General features: G+C 40.2%; 1 protein-coding gene across 7 annotated transcripts in view; it reads left to right on the top strand.

Annotated features, from left to right (window-relative positions):
• The window catches only part of blnk (B cell linker), a 199,241-nt gene that overhangs the window by 45,545 nt on the left and 132,594 nt on the right, over positions 1 to 21,102 (top strand). For 5 of the 7 annotated variants that reach the window (XM_043712515.1, XM_043712514.1, XM_043712516.1 and 2 more), the window contains one exon: positions 294 to 340. In XM_043712515.1, coding sequence (XP_043568450.1) covers positions 294 to 340 — 47 coding nt within the window. Of the gene's footprint in view, positions 1 to 293; positions 341 to 11,169; positions 11,377 to 21,102 lie in introns of those variants that run through there. The other 2 variants (XM_043712520.1, XM_043712523.1) reach the window with 2 other exon arrangements.

Below are 21,102 nucleotides of genomic sequence, written 5' to 3'. Positions count from 1 at the left end.
AGGAATATAATAACTGAGCTGTCACAAAAGCTCCCAAAATAATATTTTTATCCTTTTTAAAGCAATAAAAACCTTTAATGCACCTACATCTCAGTAAAGACATCTCCATAAGCAAGCTACTGGTCTGAAATTTGACATGCATTGATTTTGCCAGTAATAAACCTAACCTTTTATACAATGTGATGTCATTAATTATTTTTGATCTTAATGGAAATTGCTTTGTTGTATGAAACATTTCACAAAGCAACTATGAACGATAGCTACAAATAAATATCTTTCTCTTTTTTTTCCAGAATTCATTAGATCTTCTCCAGAACCGATTCAATGTGATAAACTACCCGTGAGTGGAATTTTGGTCTATGTTAATCCTTTGTTGTTCCTCACTACTTTATTCTGTAGCTAGTGATGAGTGTTCTGTGTCCTGTGAAGATTAGTAGATTGGTGCTTTTTAACTGCATATGATGCAATAGCAAGCAGCTTGCATTTTCTGTGATCATCTGTCAAGCTGGGAGACTGGCACTTTATAAGAGCACAGCAGACAGGAAGAGCTAAAGAAGAATTAACTGAAATCTCATGTGCAGGGTGAGTTTTTAATAGTGTCTTGAAGGAGTGGTGTGAATGGAGTTACTTTTGAAGAGAATGCCAATCATCAAGTTAATACTGACTGAATAGAAGTTGCTGGTGAATTTGTTGCCAATCATCAGAATTTCAAGCTGATGGCATTTTGTGGAACAGGCTGGTGTGTTAGCACTTGCTGACAAAACACAACATGGACTGGCGTCCTGGTATGTAGAGAGCGGTACATCCATATCTTTCCTGCCTGGTATATTTGCAGCTGGGGTCAGAATAGCGCACCACAAGTGGATGGGAATAAAATGTGTTAATGGTTGGGAGCATGGGTTGGAATAACATCTTTCTCATCACTTGATTGTTCCCAATGAGTTTTAAGGAATATTTAAATCTTTTGAGTGCTGTGAACTTCAAGAATAGACACAACCAGACTTCCTGATAAGTTGAAATCAAAACAAAGCATAAACCTCCATTCAGAAAACACCCAAAGTATGAAAATTTACTCTCAAAATCAAGGTGCATTCACACAAGAAAAAATGACGAGGCCAGCACAGAGATTATTAACAGCATGACAAAAAATAAAGCAAATGTCTGATCAGTTCTTAAAGATGAACATGTTACAAGCCTTGAAGGATTTGTCTCTCCTGATTCTTTGAATGTAGTTAGAAGTTCAACGTTTTGGGACTGCCATTCAACAGAGGCTGATATCCCATCACCAAGTCACCCTTCCTCAGAGTGAACCGAACCTCTGACACTCCTGTTTTTGTTTTCTTTTTTTAACTTTTGTTTTATCCCCCACAACATCGCAGTAGTGCTTATTTTTCCCCAGCAGCTATGTGGTGTGTGTGTATGCAGGTGTCGGACACGTGAAAAACAAGCATGTAAAGCTTTATTTATATTCCACCACCAGGAAGAAAGGAAATACCAGAGTGGCCACTCCTGTTTGTTTTTTTGTTTTGTTTTTTCTTTTTTTTTTTCTTTTTACACCAGAGTGGCTAGTGACAAACAGTGTCCTTCACAAAAGGGCAGTGCTGTGTGATCAATCCCCTGTTAGTTTTTTTCTCTTACCCCCACACTACCGCCTAACTGCGGTAGTGCTTATTCTTTTCCCCTAGCACCCATGGTGTGCGTGCGCAGGTGTGAGACACAGTGAGCCACTCCTGTCATTTTTTTATTATTTGTTTTTTTGTTACACAAAGTGCATGAACCTTTATTCAAATTCCACCACCAGGAAGATAGGAAAACACCCGGGTGGCCAGTGACACCTCTCCTGTTCTTTTTTTTATGTCCTCTTTTATTTTTTTTATTTTCTTTTCTTTTTAACCCCCACACTACCACCTAAGTGCGGTAGTGCTTATTTTTTTCCCCAGCACCCATGGTGTGTGTGCAGGTGTGAGACATAGTGAAACCACTCCTGTTATTTTTTTTTTTCACAGCAAGGGACAGTGCTGTGTGATCAAAACAGTGAAGGGGAGGGTAGGGACTAAATCAAAATAGAGTTGGAGGGAGAAATGATGCACTCCACTCCCTGCGGCGCCCACCTCTCCCTGAACAACCACTCCTGTTATTATCTGTCAAGCAGGGCTCCCTGATTGGGCCAGATTAGCAGCCCCAGTCAGGAAATTATTCTATGAGGTCCATTTGCCTAAGCTAGTTACAATCGCTATGGTGTTTGTGCTTGCTTCTGAGTTGGCTACCTGTACCTTTCATCCTAGAGCTTTGTTGATCTGAGTTGACCTGAGTTTCCCAGATTGAGCTGCTGTGTCCTGTCTTTGAATAATAAGATTTATTTTGCCAATTCTGTGGTGATGTGATCAGTCCTTCCTTTATCCACACAAATGATCCAGATACATAAACCAAAGCCTCTCAATGAATTGCAGCTGTTCATGTTTTTTGTTGTAGAATTTTTTTCTGCATTCCATTCTTTAAGTTTCAAGTTTGCAGCCAATGAGTCTAGGATCACCATTACATTTCAGTTTCGGTAACTCTCCAGACAATAGGAACTAAATTCCAAAACCAATCTTGCCTCCTGAATATCTTTTCAGGGGAAACTCTTCTACATGTATATTAACATTTTAGAGATGTGAGTTGGCTCATGTCTGTACAGAAATCAGAAAATGACTATTGGAATGGAGTTCAATTTAAATAAATGTGAGGCATTGCATTTTGGTAAGGCAAACACAGGCAGAACTTATACAGTTAATGGTAGGGCCCTTGGGTGTGTTGCCAGGGGGCCTAGGGCTGCAGGTGCATATTTCCTTGTAAGTGGGGTTGCAGGTAAACAGCATGGTGAAGACGGCATTTGGTGTGCTTGCCTTCATTGGTCCATGCATTAAGTATAGAAGTTGGGATGTCATGTTGCAGCCGTACAGGTCACTTTTAGAATATTGCATACAATTCTGGTTGCCCTTCTACAGGAAGGATGTTGTTAAACCTGAGAGGGTGCAGAAAAGATTTACAAGGTTATAGCTGGGACTGGAGGGTTTGAGTCAGGGAGAGGCTGAATAGACTGGTGTTTTTCCCCTGGAATGTTGAAGGCTGAGGGGTGACCTTTATAGAGATTTATAAAATCATGAAGGACATTGATAGGGTGAATAGCAAAGATCTTCTTTTCCGTAGGATGGGGAGTCCAAAATTAGAGGGTATAGGTTTAAAGGAAAGATTTTAAAAGTTCCTGATGGGTAACTTCTTCACACAGGATGGTGCGTAAATGGAATGAGCTACCAGAGGAAGTGGTGGAGGCTGGTACAATTAAAACATTTAAAAGGCATCTGGATGGCTATATGAGTAGGAAAGGTTTAGATGGAATGTGGGCCAAATGCTGGTGCATGGGAGACTAGGTCAGATTAGGATGTCTGGCTGGCTTGAATGAGTTGGACTGATGGATCTGTTTCTGTGCTGTATGACTCTGTCTTAGATCAATGTTAATTGTCCTTATTTTGTGCTGTTTTTCTTTTTAAAAAAAAATGACAATGCTTGTTATTTTCATACATTCATGGACATTGACATATGTGTGACAAATGGTCAAACAGATGGATAACAACTAAATTAGGCGGATGGTATTGGCAGGGGATGGTGAGTCATAATGAAAGAAAGAATGAAGGCTAATAAAGGGACAGGGAAGGGCAAAACTTGGAGAAGTGTGTTGGAAAGGGGTTAGATGAGGGAAATGGGCGCAACAGCTTTTTTGAGTGAGAGAAAGAAGAATACCAGCATTAGCTCAAAGCAAACGGAGATAGAAAACACAAACTATGGGAAGGGAGACAAGTGTGTTAAATTAAATTGGCAGACAGAAAGAAGATGGGCAGCGCGGTGGCTCGATGGTTAGTGCTGCTGCCTCATAGTGCCAGGGACCTGGGTTTGATTCCATCCTCAAGCAATTGTCTGTGTGGAGTTTGCACGTTCTTCCCACATCTGCGTGGGTTTTCACCAGGTGCACCAGTTTCCTCCTACAGCCCAATGATATGTAGGTTAGGTGGATTGGCCACGCTAAATTGCCCATTGTGTTCAGGGAATTGTAGGTTAGGTGAATGTGCCATGTGAAATGTCGGGATGTGAGGCTTGGGGGGTGAGGTGTAGGCAGTGGGATCCTCTTTGGAGGATCGGTGGAGACTCAAAGGGCCGAATGGCCTGCTTCCACCCTTCAGGGATTCTGTGATTCAATAATAGCAGCTTAACAGAACTGGAGATGGAGAAAAATGACAGGTTGAATTACAGGAGAGAGAGGGAGGGAGACAAGTGTTTTGCATTATCACCATTAGCAAAAGATAAGGTGTCCCTTTGAGAAGCTGTGGATTTAGTTAGGATACAGGTCTGTGTAGTGAGTTCAAAGAAATGGAACACTAACGCAGCAAGAGGTGACTGAGAGTGACTGTTGAGGTCGCTTGAATGTGTGATAGGTTTGTGATGAATTGAAAATTCAATTTTTTTCTTCAATTAAAAATCTATTAATTGTATAAAAGTTCTAAAAATGCACCAGAATCAATCATTTTTCATGTAAAAAGGAATCAGTACAGCTAGTCCCAATTTAGAACTGCACCATAAGCTTTGCACAAAGTTTGGGCTTCCCTTGAGGCTGTAAGTTACTTTCAGGTTTTTTTCGATGTTCGCATGACTCAAGTTACAATGCTAATTAACTATTTGCTTTCCCATGTAAGGATGGTTCTTCGCTGGCTCAGCTATGTTGGGTGGCATATCAGCTTTTTCAAAGCTGATGGTGGTTAGTGTCTGCTACCTTTCTGATTTGCCTCGTACTCTGTTAGTGAAACAGTCAGAACCCAGCTATGAAGAAGTTGTGTGTTCAGGCCTGTGGCTTGAAGAGAATATTCAGAGTACACTGTTTATCAGCAGAACTGATTCCTGGTGATGTATTCAAAGTCCTGTTACTCATCATTGGAAAATACTTTCCTGGTACTCAGCTTCTACAGAAGCTAGAGGGTGCCTACCAGAAACTGTGTGGAATAAAAGTTAAAATTCAAGGAGTGTACATAATATGTTTCTGGTCCCCATGGCAATGTTAATAACTGAGTGCCTGGCAGCTACAATAGCTGCTTAATCTTGCAGGATATTGATAACCACATGAAAATCAATTAGCAGCTAGTTAAGACCGAATGCTAACTGCCTACTACTTGCTGTCACATTTTGTTCAATAAATGTTGGCAACATACAACATAGGCAACTTTTGCACTTGTATACCATGCTTATCTGGGGCCCAGAGGTGCAGTAGGATTTCGCTAAGCTCAATAATGAAAAGCTGGGTCTCTTCCAGCCTACATTCTGCCCTTTCTATTCACAAAGTCTTCCTGTAACCCCCCCCCCCACCGTCCAGAACACTCAGCCATCTGACTGCCAGCATGGCAACGTGTGGGTCATGTGATATTCACAAACCCACGCATTACAGCTCCTGGACATGCAGTTAACAAGAGAAAATATAATTGTTTAAATCCTGTAAATAGCTGGCATGCAAGATGCTGGAAGACATGATTGAATCTCAAACGTTAGAGCATGGTGCCCTATTTAAAATCCTCGACTATTTTGGAATAACTTTAATGGAAAGGTTTTGCATCTGGCTTGCACCCAGGTCTTTATGCCTTCCAGTGGAACAAAGACTCAAAAACATCTGTTTTCAACAAATTAAATATTACGATTGACTCAAATGCCTAGAGAGCTCTTAAATGTGACTTATTCCTTTCTTTGAATGTTACCAGGCTACGCTTGTCTTGGTGTGTAGGTTCAGCTCCAATCTTTTGCAGACATTATACCTTCACTCCCACAAACCCTCCCCAGAATTCTGTTACAGTACTTGAGTAGGATTACATTCCAAACCACCATTTGATCCTTAATTTTAACATTTTGATCTTTTTTGAAAAGGCATAGCAACCAGTTTTTCCCAGACAAGATTGCACTTGTAGACTGAACACTGGTTAATGTTTGGTTAGCTTAATTTATTTGCTATGTACAGGAGTTGAATGCAGGCCAGATATAAATGATTCTGTTTGTCGGGTAAAGAACGGAGCTGAGCATGTGCAGTCTTAGCATTTCACTGTTTGTTTGAAACATGTTCATTATTCTGTGTGCATGGAAGGCAATTTTTTTCTGAAGAAATTGTTAGGAGATTTTTGTTTCCTTGATGGAATGTGGGCATCACTGACTATGTCAGTATTTATTGCCTATCCCATGATCTGAGTGGCTTGTTAGGGTCATTTCAGAGGACAGTTAAAAGTCAATCACTTTGCTGGGGGTCTGGAGTAACATGTAGGCCAGACCAGGTAAGAATGGCAGATTTCCTTCCCAAAAGGGGATTAATGAATTAAATGGGTTTTTAACCACAATCGATTGATTTAAATGGTCACAATTAAGTTAACTTCTTTTTCAATTCTTTTTTAAACTGTGCCTTTTTTTTTGTGAATTTATTGTGGACTATTAGTTCAGTGACATTACTGCCTCCCCTAGTCACTACTTGAAGTGTTGTTTAGAGAGAGTATGTAGAAAGATCATAACGATTCCACTCATTAAAATATTCAGAACAATTATGTAAATAATTTCTGTTTTGGGCCTAATTGTATATTTAGCCATTTCTCCTATGTGACAAACTTTTGCTCTGGGCATCACTTATTTGACGATACCCAATGTCCTGTTATCATCATGGACTTCCTAAACATTTACTCCACTTGAAAATTAACAAAACATCCCAAATATTTGAAGATTGACGACATTAGCATTCATTAAGTTATAAGAGAATGAATGTGATGGTAGTGATAGCATAAAAGAACAAATAGAATTTTTTAATGTACACAAATTATAAAGATGAATTTCTGATGTGTGTATGAACACTGGATCAGTCAATGACTGTTATTTGATAAGCATGATAGACATGTTCATTGGGTGGTGCTATTTGCAATCAGATGCATATCTATTAATTGTCTTTTGCTGGGTGGAAGGTGGAATATTTGCTGGAACACTGGATAATCCTTATTAAACTGGAGAGGATTCAGAAAAAATTTCAGGATGTTACTGGGAATGGAGGCTTGAGGTATAAAAATTGATTGGATAGGCTGTGACTATTTTCACTGGAGTGTAGGAGGTTGAGGGGTGACCTTATTGACGTTTATAAAATCATGAGGGGCATAAAAAATAAGGTGAATGACAGGGGTCTTTTTCCCTGGAGTGGGGGAGTTCCAAACTAGAGGGCATATTTTTAAGCTGAGAGGAGAAAGATTTAAAAACTACTTGAGAGGCAACTTTTTATGCAGAAAATAGTTTGTGTGTGGAATGAACTACCAGAGGAAGTGGTAAATGTAGGTACAGTTACAACATTTAAAAGAAATTTGGACAAGTTCATGAATGAGAAAGGTAGGAGGGAATTGGACCAAGAGGAGGCAGGTGGGACTAGTTTAGTTTGGGAACATGATCAGTGTGGACTGGTTGAACCAAAGAGTCTGTTTCCATGCTGTATGACTCTTTGACTATGACTCATGCATTGGCTGGAGTGTAGATTACAAGCAGCCAATGCATGAGTGCTCCACAGCACCAGTGCTTTCAGGCTCATTACTGGGCTTTTACCAAGGTCCTATATCCAGATGAGCCCTTCCAGCGATGTGGAAAAGAGATAGGGGGACTGGGTCTTGCAGAGGGGTGTGGACAGTAAAGGAGGGGAGTTGTTCAAGTGGTTACCCTAAGTACTGCCATGCAGTTATATTTTTGTTTATTTTAAATGGCCTGGAAATATCCGTCAAGATGATTTATGCAAAACCACTGTCTGCTTTGGTTCATATCTAATCAAATATCTCTTCCATATTGAATGAAGGTTCCGCATTTAATATGTCATTATTGTGTTTACTTATTCATTGGAATATTTTTTTTGTTTTGGCAGTACCAAGAAATTAAAATAGGGCCAGTGTGGTTTACCAACATATACCCACATAATGATCTCCCCCATTTCTCCATCATCTTGTTCATACACATAGAAGCCATCCTCATGATCTGCACACAAGATTATTTGTTGTTCATTTAGAACCTGGGAGCGTCCTTCTCACTTCCGGCTTGTTCGCACTTTTCCCCTGTCAAGGCCCCATGCTTACTCATGCTTCACTACTGAAGCCTGCAAAAACCTTCACAATCTACTTCCTTTTGAAGGTACAGTGTCATTAAGGATTTGGTGAGGAGGAAGCAAGAATTACACATCATGGCTGCAGTTACATCTTTTTCTGACTCGAGTCAAGGCCCAATTCAATACTATAGGAAGGTAACACTCTGCTCTTTGTGCCTTGCATTTACCAACCTGCACACCAACCAACAGTCTAACCCATCAGCCTTTGAAAAACATCCAAAACCATTGTCACTTAAACTTTGAAAACTGCTGCTTTTCCTCTGGTTGGTGTTCTTGTTGGTTGTCTGTAATATTTTCCTTAGTAAAAACAGAATGGGGTGATGAAGGAAACTGCTTGTAATCTACACTTCTGTACATTCAGCTGTCTGAATCCAAATCGTGGTCACAGTGACTGCAATTATAGGGTTCTCCTTATTTAGCTCTTCTTCAAGAGCAGCACTATTTCCTTGTGATCAGCCGTGTGAGTTTACGTGATGATGCAGAGTTAACAAATTCTAGTGAAGAGGAACTGCTGTCTCAACCAGTTCAATGGCCAGTCGTGCTCTTGCAACAACATTGCCACTGGGACTTAAAGGGGGAGTTCACACCTTTTGGAGCACCTTAGATTGGCACAAGATGCCCCACTAGGTGGCATCCCCACCCCACTCTATCCACAAGGTCACTAGCTCTTGCAGTGCAGTCCTTGCCACAGGAATAGCCCAGCGGCAGCAGGAGGAAGTCCTTAAGTTGCCAGCAATTGGTAATTTTCTCCTCATAGCCACTGCCTGATCAAATGAAAGTCTCTGGGATTTTCTGTTTTCAATTCAGCTTTCCCGTTTCTGCGGTATTTCAATTTGATTATAGTCTGAAACATTCGTTTATATTTTTCCAACAAGATTGCTGTATGACTGCTATATGTTTGCAGAAAAATCTATTTATATTTCAGTCTTCCAATGATTACTTTTCTTGCTATCTATTCACACATTCCATCAAAGTTGCTTTACTAACCACAGCAGAACTAATGTGTCATTCTTCCTTGATTACAACGTACTGCCTTATTTTGAGGGCTCCAAGTGTTTTAATACAATCCTGGTTAGGTAATAGTGCTCACACTATGGGCTGAATTCAGCAGTCAACACTCAACAATTTTCCTTGCGATTTTTGGACTTCACAGAGCTTGTCTCCTTCTCTAGTTCTCCAGCCGCCTGAAGGCAGGTCTGATGCACAGTGCAGTACAACCACCACTATGACGCGTAAACAGATCTTGAATCTACCCAGCCTCACCATCAATCGGGTTTCAATTTCTCCCCCAACAGGGGAGTCTGAGCCACCGTAACAACATGACCCTTTATTTGTTTGTTATTGTCCAGAGCAAATGGGGAGTGATGGTAAAGACTGCAATTATCTTTCTTCATGTGGCTGACCAGGAATGGCTCTTGGTTATACAAATTTGTACTTGACCTGTTTGGCTGTCTTATGAGCACACATTCCTTGGCTACCAAGTCTTGGAGGCAGACTAGAACCTAGGCTTCTGGCCCCAAGGCAGCAATGTGACCCACTGTGCATCAAGATTTCCACGGAACTGGTAAAGTGAGGATAACACACCTCCCCCAAACAGGCATCCTCATGGAATTCCTGTTCCTTAATGTTGAAAATTGACGATCCCACTCCACCATCACTAAAATGTGAAACCAGGGCTGAATTGGATGCTGTTAGAATAAGTGGGCACTAGGTCGACAATAAAATAGCTTGGCAGTTCACGGACAGAAGGGCATTGGATAGACACCCAGGGTTGAAGGTTGAGGAAGAAGAAATGCCCATTTCCCTCCTCTTTCCCCATTGTAGCTTTGCAACTGGCTACTCCTAAAGAAATGGCCCTATGGCATATTGTTGAGTCCTTCTCCCACTTCACTGCCTGAAGCATAAGAGGCAGGGCAGGAGCAAATTTCAAATTGTGTATCTGTTTTCTGACATCAACCAAAAAGGGCTGGGTGCAGGACATGCCCATGCCTTCCTCCTTAGAAACCCCACAGCAGAAAAATGATTTAGAACTGTGTTTCTCTCCAGAATCTGCTTGATGTATGGGGCAGAATTTTTAACACATCATGAGGACAGAACAGAAACAAACAAGCAAGCACGTAATGTTGTATTCCAGATCAATCTGCCAGTTTACTTGAGACATCTCACTGCCTCAAGCAGAGTCTGTCATGAGTTCAAGGCCAATTGGAATTTCCCCAAGGCACATTTTGAGGCCTATGTGGCATCTCCTCCATTTGGCGGGGGGGGCGGGGGCAGTTATGGCAGTTTTGTAATTCAAAAGTTTTAAAATTAGTGGAATCTCAGTATGACATTCTCTCACTCTTTTTTTTTGTCCTACCTGTCCACAGGTTACAGCCTCTTCACATAGAGGACCATTCAGCTTAGAGAGCTCACCTACTGTTCACATTAGATGGTGAGTGTAACACAGTCAGCCAGGTGGACCCCATAGAATAGGGGTTCCCTGATTGGGGCTGTGAATCTGGTTCAATCAGGGAACCCAGCTGACAGGTACAACCAGGAGCGTCCGAGGTTCTGTTCACCTGAGAGCTGGCTCTGAGGAAGCCAGACCAGTGTCCAGTGTTATGCATGTGTAAATAAAGGATGACTTGGTGATGGGACTTTGACCTCTATGGAGTTAATTCATTGACCATATCCTCCAGTCTCCATTTAATTAATTCAAGGAAAGACACTGCTGGGTGGAGTTGGCTTTCCAACCCAAAAGCCTACTTCTGGATTTTCATTCACATAATCTATAAAAGAGCACCAAGTGATAGGGGGAAGTGTAAAATCGCAAGCCTTCCTGGAATTTTGCCTTTATAACACACCCACAATTGTCAGGCCAAATTTCACTTCACTCGTAATCATTTATATAAACAAGGAAGTTTCTGTCACAGCCTCAACCCTAATTGTAAGTGCCGTGCTGCTTTGGTTTTATCTCAATGAAGCTTTCAAAACCTTTATATTATTACTTTTTTTTCCAAAACCTATGCTGCAAGAATGCCAAGGGAGACAACTTTCTAAAAACAATTTTCAGACAATTTTCGTTCTGCTTTCTTTCCACAAGTGGTTTTATCTACTAATGCATACGGAGAGCCACAGGCTATCTGTGTTACCAGCAAGTGCAGAAATACTCGTCAATAACCAGGTGCAAAGTAACTCTGTAAGATGAAAGGTGTAAGGTATGTCTGATTTCTGATTTTATTGAGTAAATGGATAAACAATTGTGAAGCAAAATATCAAATATTGTTTATTACAGTGCAACCTCCTCCTGTATATAATCAAATATTAATTTTGGTGATCAGTATTAGCTTTAATGGAAAATTCAAATTTTGCCTAACTGCTGAATTTGGATCACTTTGATTTTAAATGCCAATTCTTCAAAAAAACGTGTGAAAATGTGTCTGATCTAACTGTGTGAGTATATATAGGATCTAACTGTACTTATCTTTAGCTGTAGTTTTGCTGGAAGCTTATTTGGTATCTGACTAGTGGCGAGAGAAAAAGTAGGAGAAAAGTTGGAAGATGATGTTGAATCTTAGGCTGGCTGAGGGATTGGAGGATTCTAATTCCTGAAAACAACACTACAGTGTTCTGTTGATGTCTATTTCTCCCCATTTCATTGAATGAAACTTGTTGTCTTTGAAGGTGCACTTTAGAAATATAAAAGGCATGACTGTCTCAATTTCCTCTTTGAACTATGAAAGAACGAGATTCAATCTGTCTTTGCTTTCATTAGAAAATGAACCACGCTTTAGACAAATGGAGAGGTTGAGAAAGAGAGTCCGTCATGGTAACCTCAGTCAAATGGAAAACATATTTCCCTCCTTTGTCTCCCCTCTGCTTCAAGCAGTCTCACTGAATTTTGATAGTGATGGGGAGCTCTTAACAACCAGGAGCAAGCGCTGCTGCGCTGTTCTTGATACTTGATGACCCTGTGTTTCAGCAAATTAATGAAAAGCTCACAAGCTAAGAGAACCCAATCTCTTCTTTTGTTCTGCCAGTCTGTGCTAACCCTTAGTGATCAGTACTCATTATGTTCTCTTGTATTCTTCTCAAGCTGTGACGTCTGACACTTTGATGGTTAAGAGGTAGCAAATTACAACGAATTGGATCAATTGTGTGCTTTAATATTCCTTGTCATCTCAATGATGACAATCTGGACAGGTTATTTAGATTTGGCTTCAGTCTCCTAAATATGGAAGTTTGAATGCTGAAAACATTTCAAAACCACCGTTTTGCCCAAGGTGGTATATTCGTGGTTTCTGCAATAATTGCATCCCACAATCCAAAACCAAACTAGGCAAGAGAAAGGAAACCCATGTTTGATTAACCTTCTGAAGAGGTATCAAAAGCAATGGCAAGACTTCACACGTGGAATAAGGATTGAAGAAATCAGCCATGATTATTGTTATAAAGTGTGGATGTTTAATTGGGACTTGGATGCAATGCCCATAGGTGGTTAGGTAGCTTAGATGGTTAGAGTGTGGTGCTAATAATATCAAAATTGTGGGTTCAATCTCCACACTGGCCAATGTTGCTGGTTTCTTCCCCACACTTTAGTTCTGAAGGGGATTGACAAAGTGAGGATTCTTCCTCACGTGGAGAAATCAAGAACAAAAGGTCATAATTTTAGGATAAAACATGACAGATTTAAAACAAGGATGAGGAAAATTTACTTCACTCAATGGGTCGTCTGTCAATGGAATTCACTACCTCAGAGTGTGGTGGATGCTGGGACATCGATTAAATTTAAGAAGGAGATAGATTTTTAATTAGTAATAAGTTGAAGGGTTATGGAGAGTAGGTAGGAAAGTGGAGTTGAGGTTAAGATGAGCTTAGTCATGGTCATATCAAACGGGAGGGCAGGTTCGAGGGGCTGAATTGCCGCCTCCTGCTCCTATATATATTCTTACATTCTTAAGTTAAGGTATTGGAAAGTGGCCTGAGACTGGGAAACACAGTATAGAGACAAAAGAAGATAATTAGGCGAAGAGAATAAACAGGCATTGTGGTTCAACTTGGTGATGCAGTTTTCTCCTTTTGAGGCACAGATTTAAAGACGTGGCTAGGAGTGAGCAAAAGATTCTTCCAAATGTTAGTATCTGAAAGAATCTGAAAATTCAAGTATAAGACCTCACTTGGCATTTCTTACCCCTGGGGTTTTCAGGGTTACGGGAATGAGTGGGCACTTATGATTGTATTTTCATAATGAAAGAATAAATCTTCAACTTAACCAAACTGGCCTCAAAGTTCTCATTCAAACTTGGCATCATTTTCACCAGAGATGGAATAAGGGTTGTACTTTGTTATTTAATTAGCCACCACCATTAAGAACCAAATGTAACAGGGCTGTAGAACTTGGATCAGATCCAATGGTTGTGGAATTCCTCAACTCAAAGAACATGCTGTGCCCTTGTCCCCCCCTGAGTGTTTGCTCCAAGTAGGATGGGACGGTATTAGCCAAGGGAAGAGAGGAGGTCTGTAGCTGGTACTGAGCAGCTGCTTTCCTGGCCTGTTGCAATGATTGTATGGAGTCTGCAATCAACATTGATGACTCTCGGGGTAATTTCTTCTTGACTGTACACCATGCACTGCCACCTATGGTGTGTTTGTCCTACCTGGCAGTGCTGATGGTGTTTTCTGGGATATTGTATGTTAGAAGTTTGATTGCATGAGTATGATTGCCAGGCTGTTGTTTGACAAGTCTGAGAGTCTGACCAATTTACGAATTTTATATGATTATAGAGGATCGCCTTGTATCTATGCCAGTACCAAGTGGTCTGTCCGATTTCTGTTCTTTATTTAGGCTTCATAGCAGTTTGATACAACAGAGTAGCTCAGAAGGGTGGCATGGTGGCTCAGTAGTTAGCACTGCCTCACAGCACCAGGGACACTGGTTTGATTGTGGTGTTTACACCTTCTCCCCATGTTGCCGGGCACTCCAGTTTCCTCCCATAGTCCAAAGCTGTGCATGTTGGGTGGATTGGCCATGCTAAATTGCCCCATACTGTCCAGGGATGTGCAGACTAGGTGGAATAGGCTTGAGAAATGCAGGGTTACGGGACTGGGGTGGGTCTGTGTGGGATGCTCTTTGGAGAGTCGGTGTGGACTTGATGGACCAAGTAGCATGCTTCCATGCTGTAGAATCCTATGATTCTCAGATTAAAGAGTCCACCACTTTGCTGTGCATCACATGGAGGCTAGGCCACATTAATGAACCAGATGGTTTTTTTTTAACTAACAATTATCAGTAGTTACATAGCTGTCTTTAGGCTAGCTATTTTTTTCCAGATTTTATTGGAGTCCGATTTCGGAATTTGCTATGGGGCTCTAGATTATACTATTCCTGTGACATTCCCATATTCCACCACCTCAACTTGATTGCACATCCTCTCTAGGCCCATGGATTCCTCTTTTGGGAATATTTAGAATTTAGTGGTTACTTTCTTTTTTTTTTAAAAAAAGGAATCATCTGTTAAGACAAGGGCTAGGAGCATGCTTTCCTCCCTCTGAAAGAGTTGTTTGTCTTTGGAATGCTGTTCCTCAAAGAATGGTGGAAATGGACTCTTTGAATACTTTTAAGGCAAATGCAGATGGATTTGTAATAAGGAAAGGGGCTGGTGCAAATGTGGATTAATAAGATCAGCCATAATCTTATTGAATGGTGGAGCAGTCTCAAGGAGTGAGGAGCAAGTAGCCGACTGCTGCTCCGAATTTGTTTGCCTGTAGGTGTATGAATACAAATCTTTGAAGGTAGTGGTACAAGTCAAGGCTGTTAAAAGGCAGATGGAATCATTCATTTTATGAACAGATGATGAACATGTAGAGGAAAAAAAATCATCATGCTCATCTATTTTGTAGCACTGGAGTATTTACTATTTTTCAAAGAAATCAAACGCTTTTCTTGGTTTCTTCTGTTGGGTTGGGGGCAAGGTGAGGATGGAGGAGAAAATCCAGTTTGGAAGGCAATTTGGAGACCTCTCATAATTTAAAAATAAAAATTGTGAAGTGAATACGTGCAATTATTCCCATTCTTGGAAACCTCTGAATAGAAAAAAATGAAAGGTTTCAGAACTTCAAAAATCTACAGTGTCTCCAATGGCTTGGCCCTGGGATTTCCCTTATCAGAAAATTTGAGCAGCTTGGGTCTATACTTATTGACTTATACGAGAATGAGAAGCGGCCTAATTAAAACATCATAAAGGGACGTTTCCATTCATGGGGGAGTTTAGAATGAAGAGACACTTTTATTTTGAAATGGTATCACATTTAAGGCAGAGATGAGGAGGAATTTTGTCTCTGACAAAATGTTTCTCTTCCTCAGCAACCAGTCGAGGAATCATTGAAAATATTCCTGGCTGTGTTCGGCAGGGTTTTGATTGCCAAAGGAGTTAAGAGTTATGGGAGGGGCCAAGCAGTGTTAAGGCCACAATGTTATCAAATGTTAGAGCGGACTCAATGACTCAGTTTTGTTTTATGTTCCTACTTCCTAGACCATCAATCAACATTTAATATGCACCATCCACAGTCACTCAAAACAATGGACAGTTGACTACACAAATAATGTAACAGTTCCTGTTTCTGCAGTGTGCTGTATTTGGAAAGGAAAAGGCTAAATAAGAGAAGTTAATAAGATATCGAAAAGTTATTCACTCACTGTATAGAGGTTAACAAAGTAAATTTACTAAAATTATGACATTATTTTAGCTTTAATACTGGCAATGTATTAAAGTAATAGGGGAAAATCTGTAGCTATGAAGATGTAGGAGCATTGGATCTGATGAATATCAGTGTGGTCAACATACTAATGCATGCAAATTGTTTCAGGAGAATTATAGTTAAATGCATCATGTCGCAATTACTGTTATGCAGCAGCTTCTTGTAGTTGTCCAAGGTTGCATTAGCTTTCGGAGGAACTATAAACTGACACTTGTTTTTGTGCTGTCCATGTGTTATTTATTGAAAGTTCACTGTTCTTTTCCACAAAACGTAGCATGGATATTGCAATTAATAGTCACTTTATTTTGAAGCATATTTAAAGCATATTGTGTAGCTCTTCAATTAAATTATCAGGTCCAGACCACGGATGTCCAATTCACTGCTAAATACAGCATGCTTTTCTGTGGTTTATAGACACATATTTGGGCTTGTTCCTTTAAACTGATGCTGTGGCTTCATGTTTGGAAAGCTGCTGAACGGCATTTTTTTGTTATTTTTGTGAGTGCCTAAAAAGATTGTTTCACCTTTGTCACCCTTTCTACTGCAAAACAGTACAGTTACTGAGATTTATATTTCCCTGAACATTTTTATTGGTGTTAAATTTATTGATGACTAGATAAGTGTAGAGCCAGCAAAGTTACATTGCAAAAACTGTAACTTCAAGCATAAAGGTTTATATTTTACAGTCTTAAGGTAAAAATTGCTAACATTTTGGAAAAAGAGATTTAAGAGTCATAAATACACAGAGAAAATTGTGCAGCATTTTATGGATAAAGATTGGGGGTCATGAGTACAAATCCAAACACAAATACGAAAATAGATCGCAATTGAGTGTTAAGAAACAACTAGCAAAGCAAATAGGGTTAAAGTTAAAAATCATACAACACCAGGTTATAATCCAACAGGTTTAACTGGAAGCACACTAGCTTTCGGAGCGACGGTCCTTCATCAGGTGGTAGTGGTAGTGGTAGCTAGGGTTAAAGTAAGAGTTGAATCAATGATCAGAGATTGGTAGATTTCATTCCCAGCAGTGACTAAGGAAGCCTGTACAGAGATTGAAGCCAAGGGGAATAGTAAGACTGAGCACCATTCGACCAAATTCTTCAGTGTTATTCAAAACAATCACCCAATAAGAGAGCTGAATATGATGAAAGTATGGAGCAATTATATTTTTTGTAAAATATAACAATCAAAATCATGTTCTGGATTTCATTTAGCTGTATGATTACATAACCACAGTGCTGAATGAAAGCAATGAAATGTAGCAGATAATACTCAGTGCTGTTTTAATTCTCTCAATAGTTATCACCATAGTAACATGAATACTTCAACACATTTATAAACTTCAAGGTGGGGGAATCCAGCTAATCTGTCTTTGTTGTTCTAATAGTTGAAGTAGAATTCGAAATAAATGTGAGAAACTCCACTATGATTTACAAGCACTGACACTTTTTTTATTTGCTGATATAAGAACGAAGTGCTCTATTCCACACCTTCCATTCATTTTGAAGTTATCAGACATTCTGCATGCCATCTCCTTCTCTCAGTTACAGTGTTTGGGTTTTGTCTCACTAGGGGTTCTGTGTTTCTTGCTTCAGAGTTTCATTGTCAAAATCTGAAACGACATCTCTAGTCTGTCCATTTATTAGTCTTCTAATAAGACTAGCAAATGTCACATTGTTAAGTCTGGTTTGTCAAGATTTAATGCATTCTGTTTTAGGTTTCCCTGATGTCTAAAATGTCATTACCAGATGACAGTTCTCTAGGAAGTGTGATACTAAACCTTTTCAAAATAGCGCATGAGAAAGCGAAACTAATGGCTTTAGGCTGCAGTCAATATTCCTTCTAAATTGTGCACATATCCAACCCTCAGTGAATAGAGGACAGACAGGCTGTGCATAAGCAGAGTTCTACAGATGCAGACATATGTGCCCCAATTTTATAGAAAATGTGCAGTATAGCAAAAGATTCATGCACAGTAGGAAATTAGAGTGAGCATTGGCTGTACTATAACATCAGTAACTGATTCTGCTTTGCTTAGATGGCCATAAACACTCTAGTGGTCAAGAATGCAGCACACTACCACCTTCTCAAAGGCAACTGAGGTTGGGCAGCAAGTACTGGCATAGATAGTGACGCCCACATACCGTAAAGATCGAGTAGACAAAAACAAATGAACATTAACTTTCGTAATAACTATGGTATATACTGAGAACTGATGCATGTAATACACCATTTGCGTCAAAATTCCAACAGCATTACTATGTAAAACTGAATCATCTTTTCACAATCATGGAATCACACAGCTATTGTATAAAACTTTGTCACTTATTGTAAGAAATTCACTGCCAAATTTTTCTTAGGTCCACAGAATGTACGCGTCAGAACAGCTGCAATGTATTTACAGAACAAGATAGACAAGCAGATCCAGTCACACCAGTCAGGCATCACAAAATAAACATTATCCCCAGTCACAGCCATGATATCCAGGTGTCACATGGTACTAAAGACCTAACTACTTTATAGTGACAGACTAATGGGGTGTCAATAAGCATTTTTTGTTTCTCGATGCCAAGAAACCTCGATAGTATCAGCACCTCAAACAGAAAGGTATTCTCTCCTGATTAAATGGAACTTTATCTTTTGCCTCAAAATTAGTAATCATTTATATATCCGTTTGATAGGACTATTCACAATGGATGGCTCTCTCTATTTATGATTGAAGTGCAAAATGAGTTGCTCATTGAAATTTTTTTTCCCCATTCTTGTGATGTGAGTGGCATTACCAAGTCAGCATTTCATGCCCATCCTTACATGGCCTTGAGAAGTGGTGGAGAGGCCACTTCTTGAATCGCTGCAATCCATGGAAAAGATTCACAAATTGTTACAGCCCAGGAGGAGTGGTGAAGGAGATAGCAGTTTTGATGCATCCAAGTGGTTTGCTGGACCATTCCAGGGGGCAGTTACAGTCGGCTCTGCTATAATGCAGTAGGTTCTCTTCTCTCGTGCAACCCTGTGTTATAAGAAAATTGTGTAAAGCAGCTAAAGATATCAGCTCTCTTTTATTCCAGATTTTTATCATTAATTGACCCAGTTTACATTTCCCAGCTGTCATTGTGGGATTTAACCAGAAGGGCTGGATTGTCATCTTTGTGGTGGACGGTAAGAGTTTCCAGAGACATTCCTGACCTGATGCCTGTCTACCTCAGGAGAAATATAGCAAATATTTTCATTTTTTGGGGGGATGGGGGGGATGGGTGGGAAGCTGCAGTCAGGACTGCCAACGCTGGGGTTTGGAGATGGCCACCAGAGGCTGCTAAGTACTGAAGTCTGATGTTTAAACAACCACCTTTGTATTGTTATTAGGAAAACAACAAGTCCCTATAGTCCTTACACCACCTAATACACATGACCATGCCTTATTCATGCCACTTCATGTTACCAGTTACACTACATGGTCCCTCATAGCCCTCCATGCTAAGCTCTGCACCACCCCCACCACACCATCCTTCACAACTCCTTGTGCTATGGCACTTCTATATCCATTTAACCACTTTGGAGCGAATCAAAGAATTGTATTATCACAATAGGATGTGTTTAACAAAGTTCTCTTTTTTAAAAAAGTGTTTCAAAAAAGTTATTAATTTATAACTTTCCACTGCCTTCAGACAAACTACCCTTACTATATGCCGATAAGAATGCAAATCATCCAGAATGTTTAAAGTATCAATAATAGAAACTACAAGCACTTGAAATTTCATTATAACTAAAGATTGGAATTAGCAAAAAAAGTAAAGCGGGCCAAAGCTTTCAAACTGGAAACTCAACTCTTCTAATAGCCTAATGGATGTCTGGGCTCTCAGCCATGCCTCATTGTGGTCTGTCCTCAAAACAGTCTCCCCAAAACTCACTAGTTTCAATTTGTTACACCTCACTGGGGGCACGTACTGGAAATCAAGCCTGACTATTCTCAGAGTCATCAAGAATACTTTTATTGAAGTAAGAAAAGTTCAAATTTGACTGTCTGTTAAACTCTCCAACTCCTCAGCTGCTGCTTGTCCTGATGTGCTTTTTCCAGCACCACACTTTTCGACTCAGGTTAACACAAAACAAACACCAGGTTTCTATACTGAACAAAAGCTGCTATTTATTACAAATAAATAGTTGCTTCCCTGATTTGGAATCTTTGAATTGTCACGATATTACTCAAATCTCATTCAGCCTCCCCCCCCCCCCCCCCCCCCCCCCCACACTTGTGTGCAGGCAAACAAAACAATTGGGGTTTATGAATGGAGGGAAGAAACACAGGAAAAAGAGTTCAATGGCACCAGTCCTCAGGATTCAGTGCGGGGATTCCTTTTGTTTCTCGGGTCCTTTTAGTTTTCTGTGATTTTCTTTTGGTTTCTGCCACGTCATCACAGGAGGCACAAAGTGACTGGTTCACAAATTATAAAGGCCGACTGCTTGGCTAAAAGCAATAGTATAGACTGATTGGTGGAAGAAAATACATGGCTTTCTTCAGCTTCGGTATTTTGCTGCAGAGAGAGAGACCCACACCAATTTGCTTTTTTCAGAGGTCTGAAGGTTTCATGCTCTATTGTTCATACCCACAAGTTGTTCAGCTGCACAGAAACCAATCAGATGATTGGCATCACAATAATGTACTTGGCATCCACTACTGGTCAAAATTCAAAAGACCAAACAGCAAACTGTTGCCAACCGAATTCCACTTTGATACACACCCCAGAGCCAACCTGACCTCCAAACACCTTCCCCACTGTTTGAACTAAACAGCAGTTTAAGCATTACAAAACTGAGTTTCAGTAATGTGTTTTTCAAAGTGCAGCAATTCCTTCCACAATCCTCAATATTAATCTAGCCCTTTTTCCATTTCAGTCCACAATTATTTTTTTTATTTTACTTAATTTTTTAGTGTATACAACTTGGGTGAAAAAAAAGTTTCCATCTGTGCACGCCCTAAAGCAAAATTGGTTGTGAATATAATTTGAGTGGAAAACAATGCTTCCTTCTTCTGGTCCCATCAGAAATCCCACTTCCATCAATTTCTTGCGCTTTGACTTCCACCTTCCCCACCCTCCATGTTGGTCCCAGTAGTTAGGCAAGTAGGTTAGAGCTGGAAATGTGTTGCTGGAAAAGCGCAGCAGGTCAGGCAGCATCCAGGGAAC

The sequence above is a fragment of the Chiloscyllium plagiosum genome, chromosome 22 (genome assembly GCF_004010195.1).
Source record: "Chiloscyllium plagiosum isolate BGI_BamShark_2017 chromosome 22, ASM401019v2, whole genome shotgun sequence".
In the NCBI taxonomy this organism is placed as follows: domain Eukaryota; kingdom Metazoa; phylum Chordata; class Chondrichthyes; order Orectolobiformes; family Hemiscylliidae; genus Chiloscyllium; species Chiloscyllium plagiosum.
This window is presented reverse-complemented; position numbering and strand designations above follow the sequence as displayed.